Here is a 16,569-nt window from a genome sequence, read left to right as displayed (position 1 = left end):
AAAATAATTTAAAATAATAACTTTTTTAATTTTTTAATAGTAATTCAATTAAAAATACTCAAATTTATAATGAACTTTAAATTTAATTTACGATTATTATTATTATTTGTTGAAGTACCTGAATGGAAAGTTACTACACGTGATCTTGCAGTATCACTTTGAGATTTACTTGACTCGTTTAAATTGCTTTTATTTGAAAACTTGACAACTAAAATATAACGTCATCATTTTAAAACAAAAACATTCACAGAATGAAATCAAACCAAAGGTTTCCTTCTTGTTGGAATTTGAACATTGAATTTGAATTCTCTTCAACAAAATCGCAATCGTCTCCTTCATTTATAAGAAAAATAATCATTTCGCCTGTATTTATCCCTAAAATTATTAACCAATCTTACTCGTTACTAGATGTCAACGTCTAATTGTTGCCTCTCGTGATTAATTGAGATTTTTATATAAATTTAAATGATATATTTTGCGCTAACTTTGAAATTGACCAAACACGCTAGGAATTAACTTTATATATGGTTGGTTGGTTACAATGGACATAAAGAAGAATCAAGTAGAAAGTTACAAGAAGCTAAAACTATATTGGACGAAGAAGTCAAGAAAACACAAACTATTCATACAAACAGAAATAAAAATGTAATAATGCAACTGTTGGCAATGTTACTTACTTCTGTTGGGTTCGAAAGAAGAAGAATGTAAAACGTAACCAATGTTACAAAATTGAAAAAGAAAGGGCATCAAACTTCAAATTCAGAGTATTGCTTATTAAATGAACTTCACAACTTCAAAGTGGATTCAACCAAATCCACCTACAATATTCACCATTATTAATAGGTAGTTAAAATCAGTAATTAAGCTTAAAATGGTAAATGGAACCATCTAGCTAGTCTTGAATTTAGAACTCGGGTCATACCTAAAATAATAAAAACCATCCAGCATCATGAGTTACCCAAAACCAAGACAAAATGTAATGATGTCACACTTGAAATTTGGATGTCAAAGACGGACAGATGCAACAATTCAAATAAAGTAAGAAATAAAACTCACTAACCATAAAAACATTGATGATAGTAGAAAAAGAGACCAAATTGAAATATAGATTAATAAAGTTAAAATTAGTGTGGCAAACAATATTTGAAATTTGAAAACTTAATAACTGTGCTGGTGAGAGGAAGGGTCTCAACTACTAAAAAAATATGAGACGAGAATGTGCTACTATGGAATTAATAATTTCCGATCAGCAAAAGAACTACACCCTATCCATGGCATCAAACCAAAGTTTCTTTTTTCAATCGCTTGATACATCACCACTCCATTTTTTTCCACTATGAAAATTAAAATATTAACCCAAAAAGTACGGTGATGTCCACCTCATGCCAAACAAAAATAAGAGACTAGGAGATACAATATCAGCCTCCTTCTCAAAAAAAATGTAAAATTGAGACTAAAAAAAATGGTTTACTCCTTGTCTTCTCTTCACTATTCACAAGCCTTCTCCCAATCATCTACTACCTCAGAATCTTCTAAAGTATCCAAGTTTCCTGCATGCTGTCCTAGATTTGAACCGCCATCATGAGGCTCCAAGTTTGTGACAGCACTACTGTCTGAGTGTTCCTTGGAAACATCAGCTTTAACAGCTGCAGCAGATGAACTTGAAGAAGATTCTTGATTTAAGACACTCCAAGGGTTTACTGAAGTAGATATGAGGGAATCTTTCTTCTGAATAGGCAAATGCACATTAGCAGAACCAGTAGCCCACTCCTCATCACCCCAAGAATCTTTCCAACCTGTCTCTTGAACATCTTTTTTCCACGGATTACCCCCCTTCAATGCTGCCAGTGATCCTCCTCCTTTCATTGTCCCAGATCCTCCCCAAGCATTGGTGGCTGAAGATGCTGCTGATGCCCCAACATTCGGAACAATCACTACCACGGCTCCCTGATAAACAGTACCATGATCCAACCTCCTCATTGCAGTTGCAGCTCGGGCTGGATCATTAAAAACAGCCAGTGCATTTTTGTCATTTAACCAAACAAGTTCACACTCACCACCAAATCTCAGCACCAGTGCACTGATATCTGCCTCCCTTGGTAAGTCTAGAAAAGAGACAACAAGCCGAGGATCCATATCTACTAAAGGATCGAATGCAGGAGGAAGGGGTGCATTTACAGTTGTAGTTCCCTTAACCCCTAGCACACGAGCAGGAGCTCTTGATTTTGGGGTAACATGAACAACTACAAAACGCTTTGGCTCACGACCAGCTACATACACCGCAAGCTTCCATCTTTCAGCAATGACCCTCACTGCATCTCTTTTGTCCTTTATCATAGGAGAGAAAATATGGATTTTTTGACCTTGTGTATTTCCCCTGTTCTTGCCAAGAACCAAAACCTTGCATCTCTCCTCAACTGATAAAACCCATTTAGGATCACGTCTCAACATGTCAGAAAGCAATTCAGAAGTACCAGGATTGTCACCAAAATGGAGAGAATCCAGATTTGGAGCGGTTATCTCAAAGGCATCTGCAAGTACCCGTTTACGTTCTAACTTAGCACAGTCATCATTACACATCAGTTTTCTTTGTCCAAGAGGAATTTTCTTGCCATTTGCAGCAACAGGTTGAAGCAACACAGGCAACTTTTGGATAATGGAAGCTTCGTGTACAGCATCGGCATTATAATTAGCAGAGCTTCCACCAGCATCACAAGGAACATTCGCTGTCATTCGGCCACAAGAACATGTAATTGTGACAGGGAATTCGCATCTCGTGTCTGGACATGGAGTTGAAGGGTGACAAGGAGCTGTACATGTATGGCGGCAGTCCCTTCTTGGAGCACCACATGTTTGCCCACAAGAGGCACGGGTACCCGGCACTGTAGATGGATTATCACAAGGTGGGAGGTGACATGTTCTACCACATGCATGTAAACCGCACTGTCTGGTCTTCCCACATAGTTTATTGCATCTAATATCCTTTGAACCACAGGGTATGTTCCGAAGAATTACATGCCCACCAATACATTCTTTTGCTACAGGCACTGAACAAGGAGGGCAATCCCCAAAATGGCAGCTGTGAGACGCTGGATGTGAACAAGGCTGAGGAACAGAACATGGAAGCTGACACGAGGGAGGAGGTGTGCCACAAGGCAATGGAGGAGGGATTGAAGTCTTGCCACAAGCACATGTCAAATCAGTAAATATAGTTTCAAGACAAGGTGGACAATGACCACTGTGGCATAGGGATTCACATGCATGCTGCCCACACCTTAGCTTCTTTCCACATGGTAATGAACAGAAGTGTGGATCCCAATCCGCAATTTGAACATTATTTGGATTAGAAAGTGGACAACACCGTTCACTGCATCTATGCCTTCCACAATTCCTTTTCTGCCCACAAGGCTTTTCACAAGTAAATTTCACAGCGTCCACTTTTGTCTTACAGCACTCCACAGTTCGGGAAGTAGAGCCACATCGACACTTCTGAGAGACTAGAACCAAACAAGGAGAACAATCCCCAGCGTGGCATGCCTCTTCACAATGATGAATCCCGCAAGGAAGGGTCTTCCCACATACTTGTGAACAGGTAGGTATAGGGTCTAAACAACTCTGTCGTTCCTGCTTCAATCTAGTTTTCCCACAACAGCATGTCTTAATATGGGATGGTAACAATCCACACTCCCCACAGCTGCCGGGATGACACGTCTCGATACAAATATGATTACCGCAACCAAGTTTCTTTCCACAGGTTGAACCGCAAGAGAAAACTCCACCTTCGGTTTTGATTTCACCTTTCAGAGCCATTTCCCCACAAAGAATGAGCTCCGTCCTTTTACTGCAAAAGCAAGAGGCATTGACAGGAATCTCACAAGGATCACAAGGTCCCAGATGACAGATTTGTTCACACCGATGCCGCCCACATTCAAGAAGCTTTTCACAGCGCTGGCCACAGGTAAGAACAGACTGGCGGTCAGAACAACGGGTGGTAACATTTTTCTTCCCACAAGGACACAAACGTGGAGGTGCAAATGCTTTGCAAGGAGGGCAAGGACCGGGATGGCATTGCAAGACACAAACATGAGGACAAAGAACCTCCTTATCCCCCCCAAGCTCCCTTTCAAGGGGTTTGGCACATGGTTCTCCACAGGAATGTGGCAAGAGATACAAGTCAGAAGGGGGGTCAGGCCTCTTCCCACAGAAGCAAACATACCGAATCTCCTTGGACGATGTGAGCTGCACAGATTGACAACCAGGGCACCGCCAATTAAACCGCTGATTCTTGTCCACAGACACATCCACAGAAGTGGGTGCACGCGCCCACTTCTTTATACAATTAAGGTGAAAGATGGAGAAGCAACTGGAGCAAGACCAAATTGGCGCAGACCTCCGCACCATGTCACAGCAAATCATGCATTCGACCGCACCTTTCACGAGCTTCTCCTGAATCTCTTGCAACAGCTGGGGCAAATTAGAGTCCCTCGAATTGAATCTCTTCTGCACATTATTCTTCGGATTGGGATTGGGATTGGGATTAGGATTGGGATTGGGATTGGGACTAGGAATAGGACCGCTCCTCCTATGGCGATTTGTTGTATTGGATGAACCAGCAGCGGTGGCGGCGGCAGTGGCGGCACCATTTTGATTCTGATTCTGACTCTGATCGGTAGATCCTCGACGAATCCATTCCTGACGAGGAACCCTAGACCGCTGGCTTCGCTCTTGCGAGCTCATCCTGCGTGACTCTAATCGATAGCTCTCCAACTGACACGTGGAAATTGAGTTCATGAGAAAGGTGGATTGAAATTGAGAAGAAAAATGTTGATGAAAAATGAAAAACCCTAATAATACGAACCCTAAAAGTAAAAGAGAGGCATACGAATATCAACCATGAATTAACATGTCTAAGTCAGAAGTAAAGTCTGGAAATGAAAAGAAGTGCGAGGGATGTAAAAGAAGTTAAAGAATAAATAAATAAGAGTATTGAGAGAAAGTGAAACCTGGTTGGGTTGGGTTTCGGGTGCTGAAAGCCAAAGGTGTTGAAGTTGCGTTGTGTTGTTTGGAGAATAATAATAAAAATAAAAATAGGTCAAAGGAGAAGCGTTTATATAGGCTTCTTCCTGCTGCAAAATCCTTGCACCTCAAGCAAAACGCGCTGGTCCTTATCTCACTCTCCTCTCCCTTTTATTTCTTTTTTATTTATTTTAACACCGCTAATATTAAATATTCCTTCCATAATTCTTTTAACACTTTTTTATTATTACTTATACTATCAATTTTATTTTTATTATATGTTCAAGTGTCACTGTAATTCAAGATTTCATATCACAAATTAATTTAAATGTAGGACAACGTAAACAATAATATATAAAATATAGTTATTTTCAGATTTTGAAAAGAAAAAAAATGAATTGTTTATTTCTCATTTATTTATTTATTTATTTATCTTTGTGTAATTGTATTCGCCATCAATACCTTATTTTTTTCCTTGGCGACTAAGAATAAGGTTAGTGAATGATTGTTTCAATGTGTAAGGTTTGGTCCAGAAATGAGTCAAAATAAAACGTGAGGAAAGAAAAGTCAACGATTGATGATCCAATTATGGAAACTTGGACTTTTACAGTGTACACCCGTCATTTCAATTTTCGAGCTCCTTTTCAGGTTTTGAGCGAAGATGGACATCTCTTTCTACACCCCCATAATTTCAACTTGGATCTCATGGGATCGTGAAATTATAGACTTACCCTTATATTGGTATAACAAAAACATATGTTAAAGAAAAGGCAATTGTTTTGAATAAATTTTGGTATCCTAAAAAGTCAATATTTAAAATGTCAATAGGATGAAACACCTCAGAAAGATCTTTCATGCGTAGTTTCTTTCTCGTTGTTCAATGGAAGAGGGAAATACGTGTGTATGGAAATAGTTTTCTAAGATTTGCTTTTACTAAAGTTCAAAGAATAATCATATCTGTACACAGAATTCATGATTATCCTTCAGCAAAAGTAAGAAAAAAATGTAAAAGATAAAAGAGATAGATTATACTGCGAATTATAATCACACCTGTATATCTGTTTCATCCACTCAAACCTCATCACAACTAAAGTAAGGAACGATGGTCTGCTTCGGCTCTTTCGATAAATTCTTCTTTAGCAGAAAAAAAAAAGTAACTTTAATTATTCTTTTTATCGAACAAAGAGTTTGACATAAAATAAAACCCTTTCATATTTGAGTCTTTTTTTTTTCAGTAATTCGCTGTGCTTGTTTATCTGTGTCAGCAAAAGCTGTTTTTTGTACACTTTGATTTCCTAAACTTTATTGTGACCAAACATATATGCCTTCTTTATGTTCCCAAATATAAATGTCTTGCTGATTGTAGCATCCAAAGTTAAGGTTGGAGAATCTTTATACAAGCTGGTAATGCATGTTTGGAGAATCTTTATACATTTGAGTTCTGTATTCAATCTGCAAAGACTAGTTTTAGATTAATATCAGTTGTTAGGATGCGTGTGAAGCTGGTTTTGATTTTTGGGATTGGCCAAATCTGCATAAGCATTTGAGGGCAACTCAAAGATTTTACATGTTATCCAGCTAGAAAGGCAACACGAACAATGAAATGACCCAATAATTGGTACTCTCTTTCCAACATGCAATCTGCTAAACTTGGTTGCAATGCTTTTCATTCTTCAAAAATAGGACCACAATTTTACTGATAAACCAAAAGCAGTAAGTGAAAACAAAATAAAGCAGTAAATTGGTGAAAAATTGGTGAAAACGATTGAGAACATGCAACAGAGTTACAAAAGTCTTTGTCATGTGATGCAATGATTAGGAGCCATCACCAATTGTCATTTTTTAAGCACAAGTTGCAGTTTTTTGTTTACTATTTTATTAATTTCTCTCTTATAATAAGAAAAATCTCAAAATGTAGAGGCTGGCATCTTAGTTTAAAATGCAATGAAGGTTTTGAAAAGATGAATATGTGGCCCACAGAAATTTCACCGATTTTCCATTAATCAAATGTCATTGCACTGTTTTCAGAAGCCAAAAAAGTTAACTGCTGTTCAAGAATCCTATGTGCATTGCAAGTAATTTTAATTGTAATTTTAATTATTACCCCCCTAAAAGTTTTCTACTTTCTGGGTTATTAACAAAAATAAAAGAACAAAATTAATTAAATTGTTTTCTTCCATGTTGGATTTGAATGTGTAAAATAATAGATTGTACTTGATGGTGTCTAATCGAATGAAGTTCATTTACATGGTGATTTGGTAGGAGTGATGTTATTGTTGAAACATGGTTGATAAAAACGTTTGGTTACTAATGGAGAAGTCAAATTTTGGAAAAAGGACATGACAAGCCAAACAAGGCTTACAGTTACCGTTTCCGATCAATGGGCCCTAATTATCCCATCTCTGTCCTATCCAACTCCATGCTAATTACGCCACAGCCGACACTTAATAAGCTTGTAATTAACTTGCAAATCAATGTTAATTAGTTCACTGATTTTGCAGTTCACGTATGTTACAAGTATTAACTAATAAATTACCACACTTGGATGGAGTGATTAAGAAGACAGTAATAGGAAAAGATGAACCACCATACTCAGTTAATCAGAATGCTTTGTTAATAAGAGAAAGTTTTAGAAGAAATTAAGAATGGTGTCTTTGTCGCGTGGCGTGGGGAGTAGAAAAGCAGACATGACACTGAGACAGGCTTTGCTTTTCCAACCGAATAGCCCTAGCAACAGCTAACTTTTGATGCTCTTCCTGCATGCGTATGTTCTTCTCTACACACTTAAAATTTGTATGAAAGTATAATAATTTATCGTATCCAAAAGTGAGTTGAATTTCTCTTTTCAGTGGAATTAAGATAGCAGAGAGGTAGAAGAAGACAAAAGTGGTGAAAAAACAAGAACAAATATTACCATTAGCAAGTACACCATGAAAACAACTCTCAATAAATAACCCATTCCCTCCATAGACTTTTAAATTTATTCAACTCTCTCATCAATTACTTTTTGTTGATATTTCCTGAATAAACTTGTTAAAAATGAGAATAACGAGAATTGTTTTTCAAACATTAATAATTAGATTTTGAAAAAGTGAATAGAAACAACTTATACATATAAGTGTTTGTTTTAGTAGGTGTTGGAGTTGTGTACATGATGTAGGTAAGTATGAAGAGGTGAAAAACCGTGTTAAATAGGTTTCTTAACTCATAATCAAACACGCTTGTTACAATAAGCGACGCGAAGCTCCAACCGCTATTTTAATCAATTATTTGATTTTGAGCCAACAACACCTTACAAACTTTTCCAATTCAATTGAAAAAAAGAAAAATAAGTTATCTAAGAAACATAACACTTACCAAAGATGCGTTGAATTATTCACTTTATTTCTCGTACATTTTGTATCCAGGAAATGGGAATCTGGTTGTTGGGTGCTGTGGTGGTATGACATCATTCCTTTTAATAAATCCACCGCTTAACCAAACCGAGTATCACAGATTTACTCAATTCCTTTTCAAATATTTTATTTCCTTAGTTAGACCATCACCATTATACTAAATATATTTTAATTAACACCACTACACAAATTTAAATACCATTACTTTAAACTTGTATTTTTCTTCATAACACCACTGAGATAAAAATTTTATTTAGAGAACAGTATCATTAAAATACTTAACGAATTTGTAATATTTTTAAGTTTTGGACTTAATTGATTTAGTTAGTGGTGACAAAACTAATAATTAGTCGTATAAATAAAATTAATAGTGTATTTATTGAAGAGTGAGTAAATACGTAGATATACGAAAAAGATACGGGGAGGAAGGGAGGTAGGGTTATGTTATGTGCTAAGGAGCATCGAAATCCAACTCAGAGGAGTATTATATTAATTCCAAGACTTTTAATTTAAAAAAGAGATATTATTTGGAAAGTGCAGAGTCCAACTTCTTCTGCATCTTCTGTGCTTATGCTTCTGGGTCTGTTTGGCTGGTCACTCTCTCACTGCTCCCTCTCCCATCTCATACGTTCCTAATTATATCCAAAATCCAAACAGACCATAGCCGCCTCCTCCTGCTGCTGAGGTTGCCTCCACTCACCAATGCTGCCTCACAAGCACACTCTCGTGGTTGTGGCGGCCACACTGGCGCTCATGCTCGCAGCAGCAGATGCAGATCTGGCCGCCGAGCGAGCCGCATTGCTCGCTCTCCGCTCTGCGGTCGGCGGCAGAACCCTCTTCTGGAACGCCACCAGGGACAGCCCCTGCACCTGGGCCGGTGTCCAATGCGAGCGCGACCACGTCGTCGAGCTCCACCTTCCCGGCGTCGCTCTCTCCGGCCAAATCCCTGTCGGAATATTCGGCAATCTGACACAGTTGCGCACCCTCAGTCTCCGCTTCAACGCGCTGCGGGGTTCCCTGCCTTCAGATCTGGCGAAGTGCGTGAACCTTCGGAACCTGTACATTCAGCGGAACCTGCTGAGCGGTGCTATCCCGTCGTTCTTGTTCGAGTTACCCGACTTGGTTCGCTTGAACATGGGCTTCAACAACTTCTCAGGCCCATTTCCGACCGGCTTCAACAGCCTGACCCGGTTGAAGACTCTGTTTGTGGAAAACAACCAGCTCTCTGGCCCAATCCCCAACTTGAGCAAACTGAGCCTGGATCAGTTCAACGTCTCCAACAACCTCCTCAACGGCTCTGTCCCCCTCAACCTTCGGACATTCCCTCAGGATTCCTTTCTTGGCAACTCCCTCTGTGGCCGCCCACTCTCTCTCTGCCCCGGAGATATCGCCGATCCTATCTCCGTCGACAACAACTCCAAGCCAAACAGCCACACCTCCCACAAGTTATCTGCCGGCGCCATTGCGGGGATTGTTGTCGGATCGGTCGTGTTTCTTCTGCTGCTCGTCTTCCTCTTCATTTTTCTGTGCCGGAGCAAAACTGCCAAGAAGACCAGCGCGGTCGACATTGCTACTGTCAAACATCCTGAGGCCGATGCTCCGGTTCTTGCGGAGAAGGGGATTCCGGATGTCGAGAACGGTGGTCATGCCAACGGAAATTCTGTGGCGGCTGTCACTGCGGTTTCGGCGGGGAACAAGGCGGAAGTGAACGGTGGTGGGGCAGCGAAGAAGTTGGTGTTTTTCGGGAATGCGGCTAGGGCGTTCGATTTGGAGGATTTGCTCAGGGCTTCGGCGGAGGTTTTGGGGAAAGGGACTTTCGGGACGGCGTATAAGGCGGTGCTTGAGGCAGGGCCGGTGGTGGCGGTGAAGAGGTTGAAGGATGTCACGATTTCTGAGAAGGAGTTTAAGGAGAAGATTGAAGCGGTGGGAGCAATGGATCATGAGAGTTTGGTTCCTCTCAGAGCTTTCTATTTCAGTAGGGATGAGAAGCTCCTTGTGTATGATTACATGCCCATGGGAAGCTTGTCTGCACTTTTACATGGTTAGTCAGCTTTTCCATTCCTTCTCTCTTTTCAGTATTTTCTGGGCTTGCTTTTCACTCAATTTCGCCCTTTTCCAGTTCTTGGTCAATCATTACTGACTGTAATTGAGTTTCTTTTTTGGGCAATGCATCATGGCATGGGCTACGTTAGTGATTTTTCATTTCTCTGCATCTGCGGTGACATGCTTTAGGAATTAGAATCTTAAATGCATTTTACATTCCCTATTTTATGTATATTGATGGGGTTATTGAAGATGTGATTTCGCACTATATCTTTTAGGTCCCAATGGATCACGTGAATGGTTGTTTATCTGAATTGCCTCTCCTTCTCCTGCTATTACTAGACTAGGCTTTAAGCAGATACTGATTTGTGTTCTAAGTACTTTTTTAATTTCTTTTTCAAGTTGAAAATTTTCACTGTTTATTTCAACGGCTTCCAAATCCCATAGGCTCATTGGAACTGTATGAAATACGACCTGAGGCCAAGGCTCATTCATTACTCATTAGTGTACCTACTGTGGTACGGTACCATGGGTGGTGTTTCTGATCTTTATTTGATTACAGGAAACAAAGGGGCGGGTAGGACGCCACTGAATTGGGAAGTGAGATCAGGCATTGCGCTTGGAGCTGCCCGTGGCATTGAGTACCTGCATTCACGAGGGCCTAATGTTTCTCATGGGAATATAAAGTCATCCAACATCTTGTTAACCAAGTCATATGATGCCAGAGTGTCTGACTTTGGCCTTGCACACCTCGTTGGCCCCTCCTCTACCCCCAACCGGGTCGCCGGCTACCGTGCACCTGAGGTGACTGATCCTCGCAGGGTGTCTCAGAAGGCAGACGTGTACAGTTTTGGTGTGTTACTCTTGGAACTTCTGACTGGGAAGGCACCTACCCATGCTCTCCTGAATGAGGAAGGAGTAGACCTTCCCAGATGGGTTCAATCTGTGGTTAGAGAAGAGTGGACTTCTGAGGTCTTTGATCTTGAGCTCCTTAGGTATCAGAATGTGGAAGAGGAGATGGTTCAGTTGTTGCAACTTGCAGTTGATTGTGCAGCACAATACCCAGACAAGCGCCCTTCAATGTCTGAAGTGGTAAGGAGCATAGAAGAGTTGCGAAGGTCTAGTCTTAAAGAGGACCAGGATCAAATCCAACATGATCCCGTCAATGATATGGAATTGTAGAAGATGTATCTTCTGCCCAAGTTTCCTCTCGACTTTGCTTTGTCAGAGTCGGAGCCCATATTTTACCTGCTAAATCCTGTGCGTATGTTGGTTGTATTCTGTAGCTTGGGCCCCAAATTTCTTTGGCACCAAACTTTCGAATTTCTTCCTTCTTTTTTTTTTCCTCCAATCCCCATTGTGCCGTCTCCTCCTTTTTCTTCTCAATTAATACATTGGGGGGGGAGTGGATATCTGTTCCATTAGTTATTGCTGTTGGATTCTGGTTGATTGTAATTATTACTTTTGCTTTAAACATGGCTTTTACTTTTGTTGAATCCTTGTGTCCGTTGAAAACTTGTAATAGAGATGTTATAGCAGCTGTCCTTGGATGGTTGGTTGCGATGTCCCGTCTGGCGTGTATCACCGCTTTTATTATTGCCAAAAAAGTTGGTTGTGAACGTGATCGCCACCTTGGTAAGGATGGCCGATTTATGCCACCAAACCAACTTTGATTAATTCATCCTTCATTTGCTAGTTGGTTTAAGATTTATTGATATGCTCACATCACATAGAAAAGAAAACACTATTATAGAATATCCCTACAGAAAGGATAAAATTAAAATTGTTAGGTGATGTATATATATGTATATATAAATTGTCAAAACTAAAGCGATTTTTGCGAAATCCAACAAGATGTGATTGTTTGCTGTGTTGTGTTTATGCCATAGGTGTGTTTAACCAGTCAAAACAATATTTTGACATGTTTCCAACAAAAGCATGAGTGGTTTTAATGCTTCTTATCTTTTCTTAATCTAGATTTTGAAATTTAAGCATCAATTTATGGTCGGCAGTGATTGTGGGCTGAACTTGAAATAATAGAATTGTGGTTTATAGTTGTAAAATGTACTGTTATGGGCGATGGGCATATTTTGTTGGGTGTGGGGCCACCTGGTGTTTTCAGGGGCTACACCACACCTTAGAAGAGGTTAGAAACAAAATAAGCAGAAAGTGATGTGAGAGACAAAAGTTATTATTACTATGCCTTTGTCTCTTGGTTATTGCTCTCTGTCCTATTCTGCGTCTTGGTTCAAGCTTCACGACCGTTATACTATGTCTGCTGCTGTAAAACTTTAACTGCATGTCAAAGCTTGTGTTTTTATCCCTAATAGTTTTTACATCTTGCTTTTTCATTTTAGTTCCACATGAAATTTTTAGTTTCTATTTCGTCCCTTTCTTTCATTAGCCAGTGATTAGTTGGCTGATTTAATGGCAATGATAGTTGAGTTCAACTTTTATGTGCATTTTTTTTATTGTGTTCTTTAAAGGAAAAAAGAAAAAGCAATCAGTTAATGGGCTAGAAATAGTGTTATTATCCTCTGATTGAAAGAAGATGAAAAATCCTAGAAAAAGTATATTACGTATATCTCCATTCTCTTTTTGGGTTTTTCATTAAACAAAGAAGTTCGAAATATAAATTTGTCATCGTGCTTAATCCGTGACATCAACACTTAATGGATTACTCATTACTGCAATTGTGTCAAAAAAATTAGAGACAAAAACAAATAAATTTGTTTACAAGAGACAAAATGAAAAAACAATTGATGATCAAATACAAAATGATAAAATGCATTTGAAACCAATAAGAAAAATACAAGCGACAATGCTATTAAGTGGTTGGTGTGTTATTTATTTGTCCAATGTCGAAAACTTTAAATCAAAATAAAATTATTGCTTTTTATTAATAACAAACAAAGAAAAATATTTACATCTTTTAAACATCATAAATATTTTACATGAATATCTTGTCATTGTTTTTTCTTTAATTCGGGATTTGACGGTGAAATGATAACATTTAAGTGCGATGTATTTTCTATCATTAATAAAATAAACATTTATCTTTATTTACGATGACAATGACATAATAAAATGGAACAATTTTGGTAACATTTTATTTTATTGTCGGATACTATTATTGTAAGGGCCACAAACGAAAACACTTACAATTAAAATACATTATTATTGGAAGTACATGCTGTGATTCATGTTCTATGCAATCTCTTTACAGCTATGATGGATATGGAGCATATTTTCATGATATAGTGGTAGGAAGACTTCTTCTACCTTAGTATGAATTTTTATTATTCTTTTCAATTTTTGTCGATGTTATTATTTGTAAAGTTATTTAAAAAAGTTTATAGTGAAATGGACAAACTTTTTCGTGATGGTATCGATTGAAATTATTTTTAATTAGTATTGATCAAAATTACTTGTACTGACACGGATTGAAATCATTTTTATGGTGTTATTAGTTGAAATTCTTGTACCAACTTTTTTATGATATTGACGAAAAAACATAATTAATATTGCCTCAAAGTTATTTCATTGAACATTACAAAAAATGTTAACAAATTAACAAATTAGTGACAAACAATAACATTTATCTTGATGCATAACCCTGAAAATATCCATATACAACAGGTATTGTCTGCCAAATACTTCAAACTATTCACAATCATCTTTCACCCAATCCGTAATGACATGTACTTAATGAAAATTTCATTACAGGAAAATGAGAGAACGTGAGAAAGCCAACATTATAAGGGTTGTACAGCCCTAGGACAGTACAAATAGTTGTCACTAGAATATGCAAGTGATGCAGCCTTCCTCATACCATGATATCTAACATCTGTGTTTCTGTCATGCCTTGAACACGTGCAGAAGTTGTCAAGTGTCCCAACTTCGTGTCTTTCTCAGTTCTAGAAAACCATGGTTACATTCATCACTGATGCTACCATTACTTTTGACATGCCATTCGAATCTTGACCATTCACCAACTACAGGTTTAGCAACATCGTTGGATTTACTTTGGTTTTTAAGCAACTAATTAGTTGGAAAATTAACTACCATTACAATGGATATATATTTAGTTAGTGTAAAGATGATTTGATGGAAATAGTGGAAATCCCACGAGTACAAAAAATGATTTTCTGACAAAAATAGGAATAGGTAACAGGTGAAGCAATTGATTGTGCTAGAAAATTGTGGAGCTTGGTCCATCTCAAGGATCTTGTTCATAAGTCCGTTGGTTTTTCAATGGAAAATTGGGATTTTTTAACTGTTTTTTATAATTCATCAATCAAATCAATTCATTAATAAAGCTATCTTTTATAATCTTTTTTTATATTGCCCGTGAAAAATCCAGAGCAATTACTAACTTCACCCTTTCCAATTTTGCTATCACATTTTGCATACCAGTATTGTCATATTTTTCCCGTTTCAAAAGCAGTATCCAAGGACATAAATTATGAATTTACAGCACAAACCTGTTGACATGACAGTATAAATACTTCTGTTTGCAAACTGCCAAGTTTTTTCTTGCTGCATTTGAACAAATTAATTCAGTCATAATTGCTAGTTATGTGCTTTTGTTCATACAAGATGATATACCAAACAGAAAATAGTTACATTTTTAAGGAACAAAGGGGTTCTACAACTAGCTTTTAGAGCGTTGTAAGATAGGTAATTGTCCAGTGGTAAAACACAGCTAAAAAGTAGGCAAAGGATAGTTTGTGCATTTGCTTCATGTTACGTACCTGAGTACGTACCCTATCCTAATGCAACCTCTCTCTCTATCACACGTAATAGAACAGTAAGCGTATAATACTGGATGAATAAAAACTCTTTATTGCTGTAACTTGGGTAATCACAAAACACAACCAATGACTGGGAGCAGGGTCTCCTTCAGTCACACGAGAGCATAACCTCTCTTACAGTACTTCCAATAATAAAAAACATACCCCCTAACCTCTAGGTGCCCTCTATTAATAATATTAATCACTCCTTCCAGAAAAGGTAAGGAATAATTAGTAATTATTAGTAATTATTTGGAAAGAATCATTCTGTCCTTATTCACAGTATTTATTACTAATTAACTCTGCTGATCGCCCCTTGAATTCCCGCCTGATCTTCCGCTTGCCATTTAGACGAACGCTGTCGCTCCTCTCTGCTGCGGACGCTCGTCTTTATTCAGGACGCTCGTCCTTGTTAGGACGTTCGTCCTTGCCCCTCGTTGGGACGCTCGTCCATGTTAGGACGTTCGTCCTCGCCCATCGTTGGGACGCTCGTCCTCGCCCCTCGCTCCGGACGTTCGTCCATGTTCTGCTCGTCCATGTTAGCACGTTCGTCTTCTCCCTTCTCCCTCCTATATCTCCTTCTCTCATACACTCGCCAGGCCCTAACATTACCCACCCCCTGAAGATCAACCTTGTCCTCAAGGTTGAAGTCAGGATATTGGTCTTGGATGGTGAGGGCATCTTCCCATGTAGCCCCGTCAGGACCTCCCTCCTGCCATTCGACCAGGACTTCCTGCCGTGCGTCCTCTCCCTGGTGCACTTGCCTCTTGTCCAGCACTCTGACCGGTCGTGGAGATGGTGCCTCCCCCTCCAAATCTCTGGGTAACTCCGGCTCGACCTGGTGATCCCCTACTGCCTTCTTTAATTGTGACACATGGAACACGGGATGTATTCGGGCGGTCTCTGGTAATTGCAGCTTAAATGCGACTGCTCCTACCTACTGAATGACCAAGAAGGGACCAAAATAGCGAGCAGCCAACTTAGACTGCACCATGGACGACATCGTCGTTTGACGGTGAGGTCTAATCTTCAGATAGACCCAATCTCCCACCCCTACTTGGGCCGGTCGTCTCGCCTTGTCTGCCTGCCTTACCATTAATTCCTGTGCCCTGGCTAGATGGAACTTTAACTGGCGGAGGGCTTCATCTCTCGTCTGTAATTCCTGACTGACGGACTCCACTAAGGTTTCTCCTGGGACGAACCTATGCAGGGAGGGTGGCGGCCTTCCATAGACAGTTTCAAACGGCGTGCATTTGGCTGATTCCTGATAGCTGGTGTTGTACCAGTATTCCGCCCATGGTATCACTGTGCTCCAGCCCTTG

The 16,569-nt window shown here is 39.2% G+C and overlaps 2 protein-coding genes across 2 annotated transcripts; one reads left to right on the top strand and one right to left on the bottom strand.

Annotated features, from left to right (window-relative positions):
- Positions 1–1,206: 1,206 nt before the first annotated feature.
- Positions 1,207–5,157, bottom strand: LOC108334082 (NF-X1-type zinc finger protein NFXL1). The gene is made up of 2 exons (XM_017569711.2): positions 5,004–5,157; positions 1,207–4,767 (listed from the first exon to the last, which is right to left on the bottom strand). Exon 2 carries the CDS (start codon positions 4,735–4,737, stop codon positions 1,489–1,491), a length of 3,249 nt encoding a protein of 1,082 aa, XP_017425200.1. The 5' UTR covers positions 4,738–4,767; positions 5,004–5,157; the 3' UTR covers positions 1,207–1,488.
- Positions 5,158–8,915: 3,758 nt separating this feature from the next.
- Positions 8,916–12,022, top strand: LOC108334285 (probable inactive receptor kinase At1g48480). Its single transcript, XM_017570044.2, has 2 exons — positions 8,916–10,452; positions 11,017–12,022. Exons 1-2 carry the CDS (start codon positions 9,114–9,116, stop codon positions 11,634–11,636), a joined length of 1,959 nt encoding a protein of 652 aa, XP_017425533.2. The 5' UTR covers positions 8,916–9,113; the 3' UTR covers positions 11,637–12,022.
- Positions 12,023–16,569: the final 4,547 nt, after the last annotated feature.

The sequence above is a fragment of the Vigna angularis genome, chromosome 1 (genome assembly GCF_016808095.1).
Source record: "Vigna angularis cultivar LongXiaoDou No.4 chromosome 1, ASM1680809v1, whole genome shotgun sequence".
NCBI classification, from domain to species: domain Eukaryota; kingdom Viridiplantae; phylum Streptophyta; class Magnoliopsida; order Fabales; family Fabaceae; genus Vigna; species Vigna angularis.
Note: the sequence above shows the minus strand (reverse complement) of the source record. Positions and strands in the feature narration are given on the sequence as shown.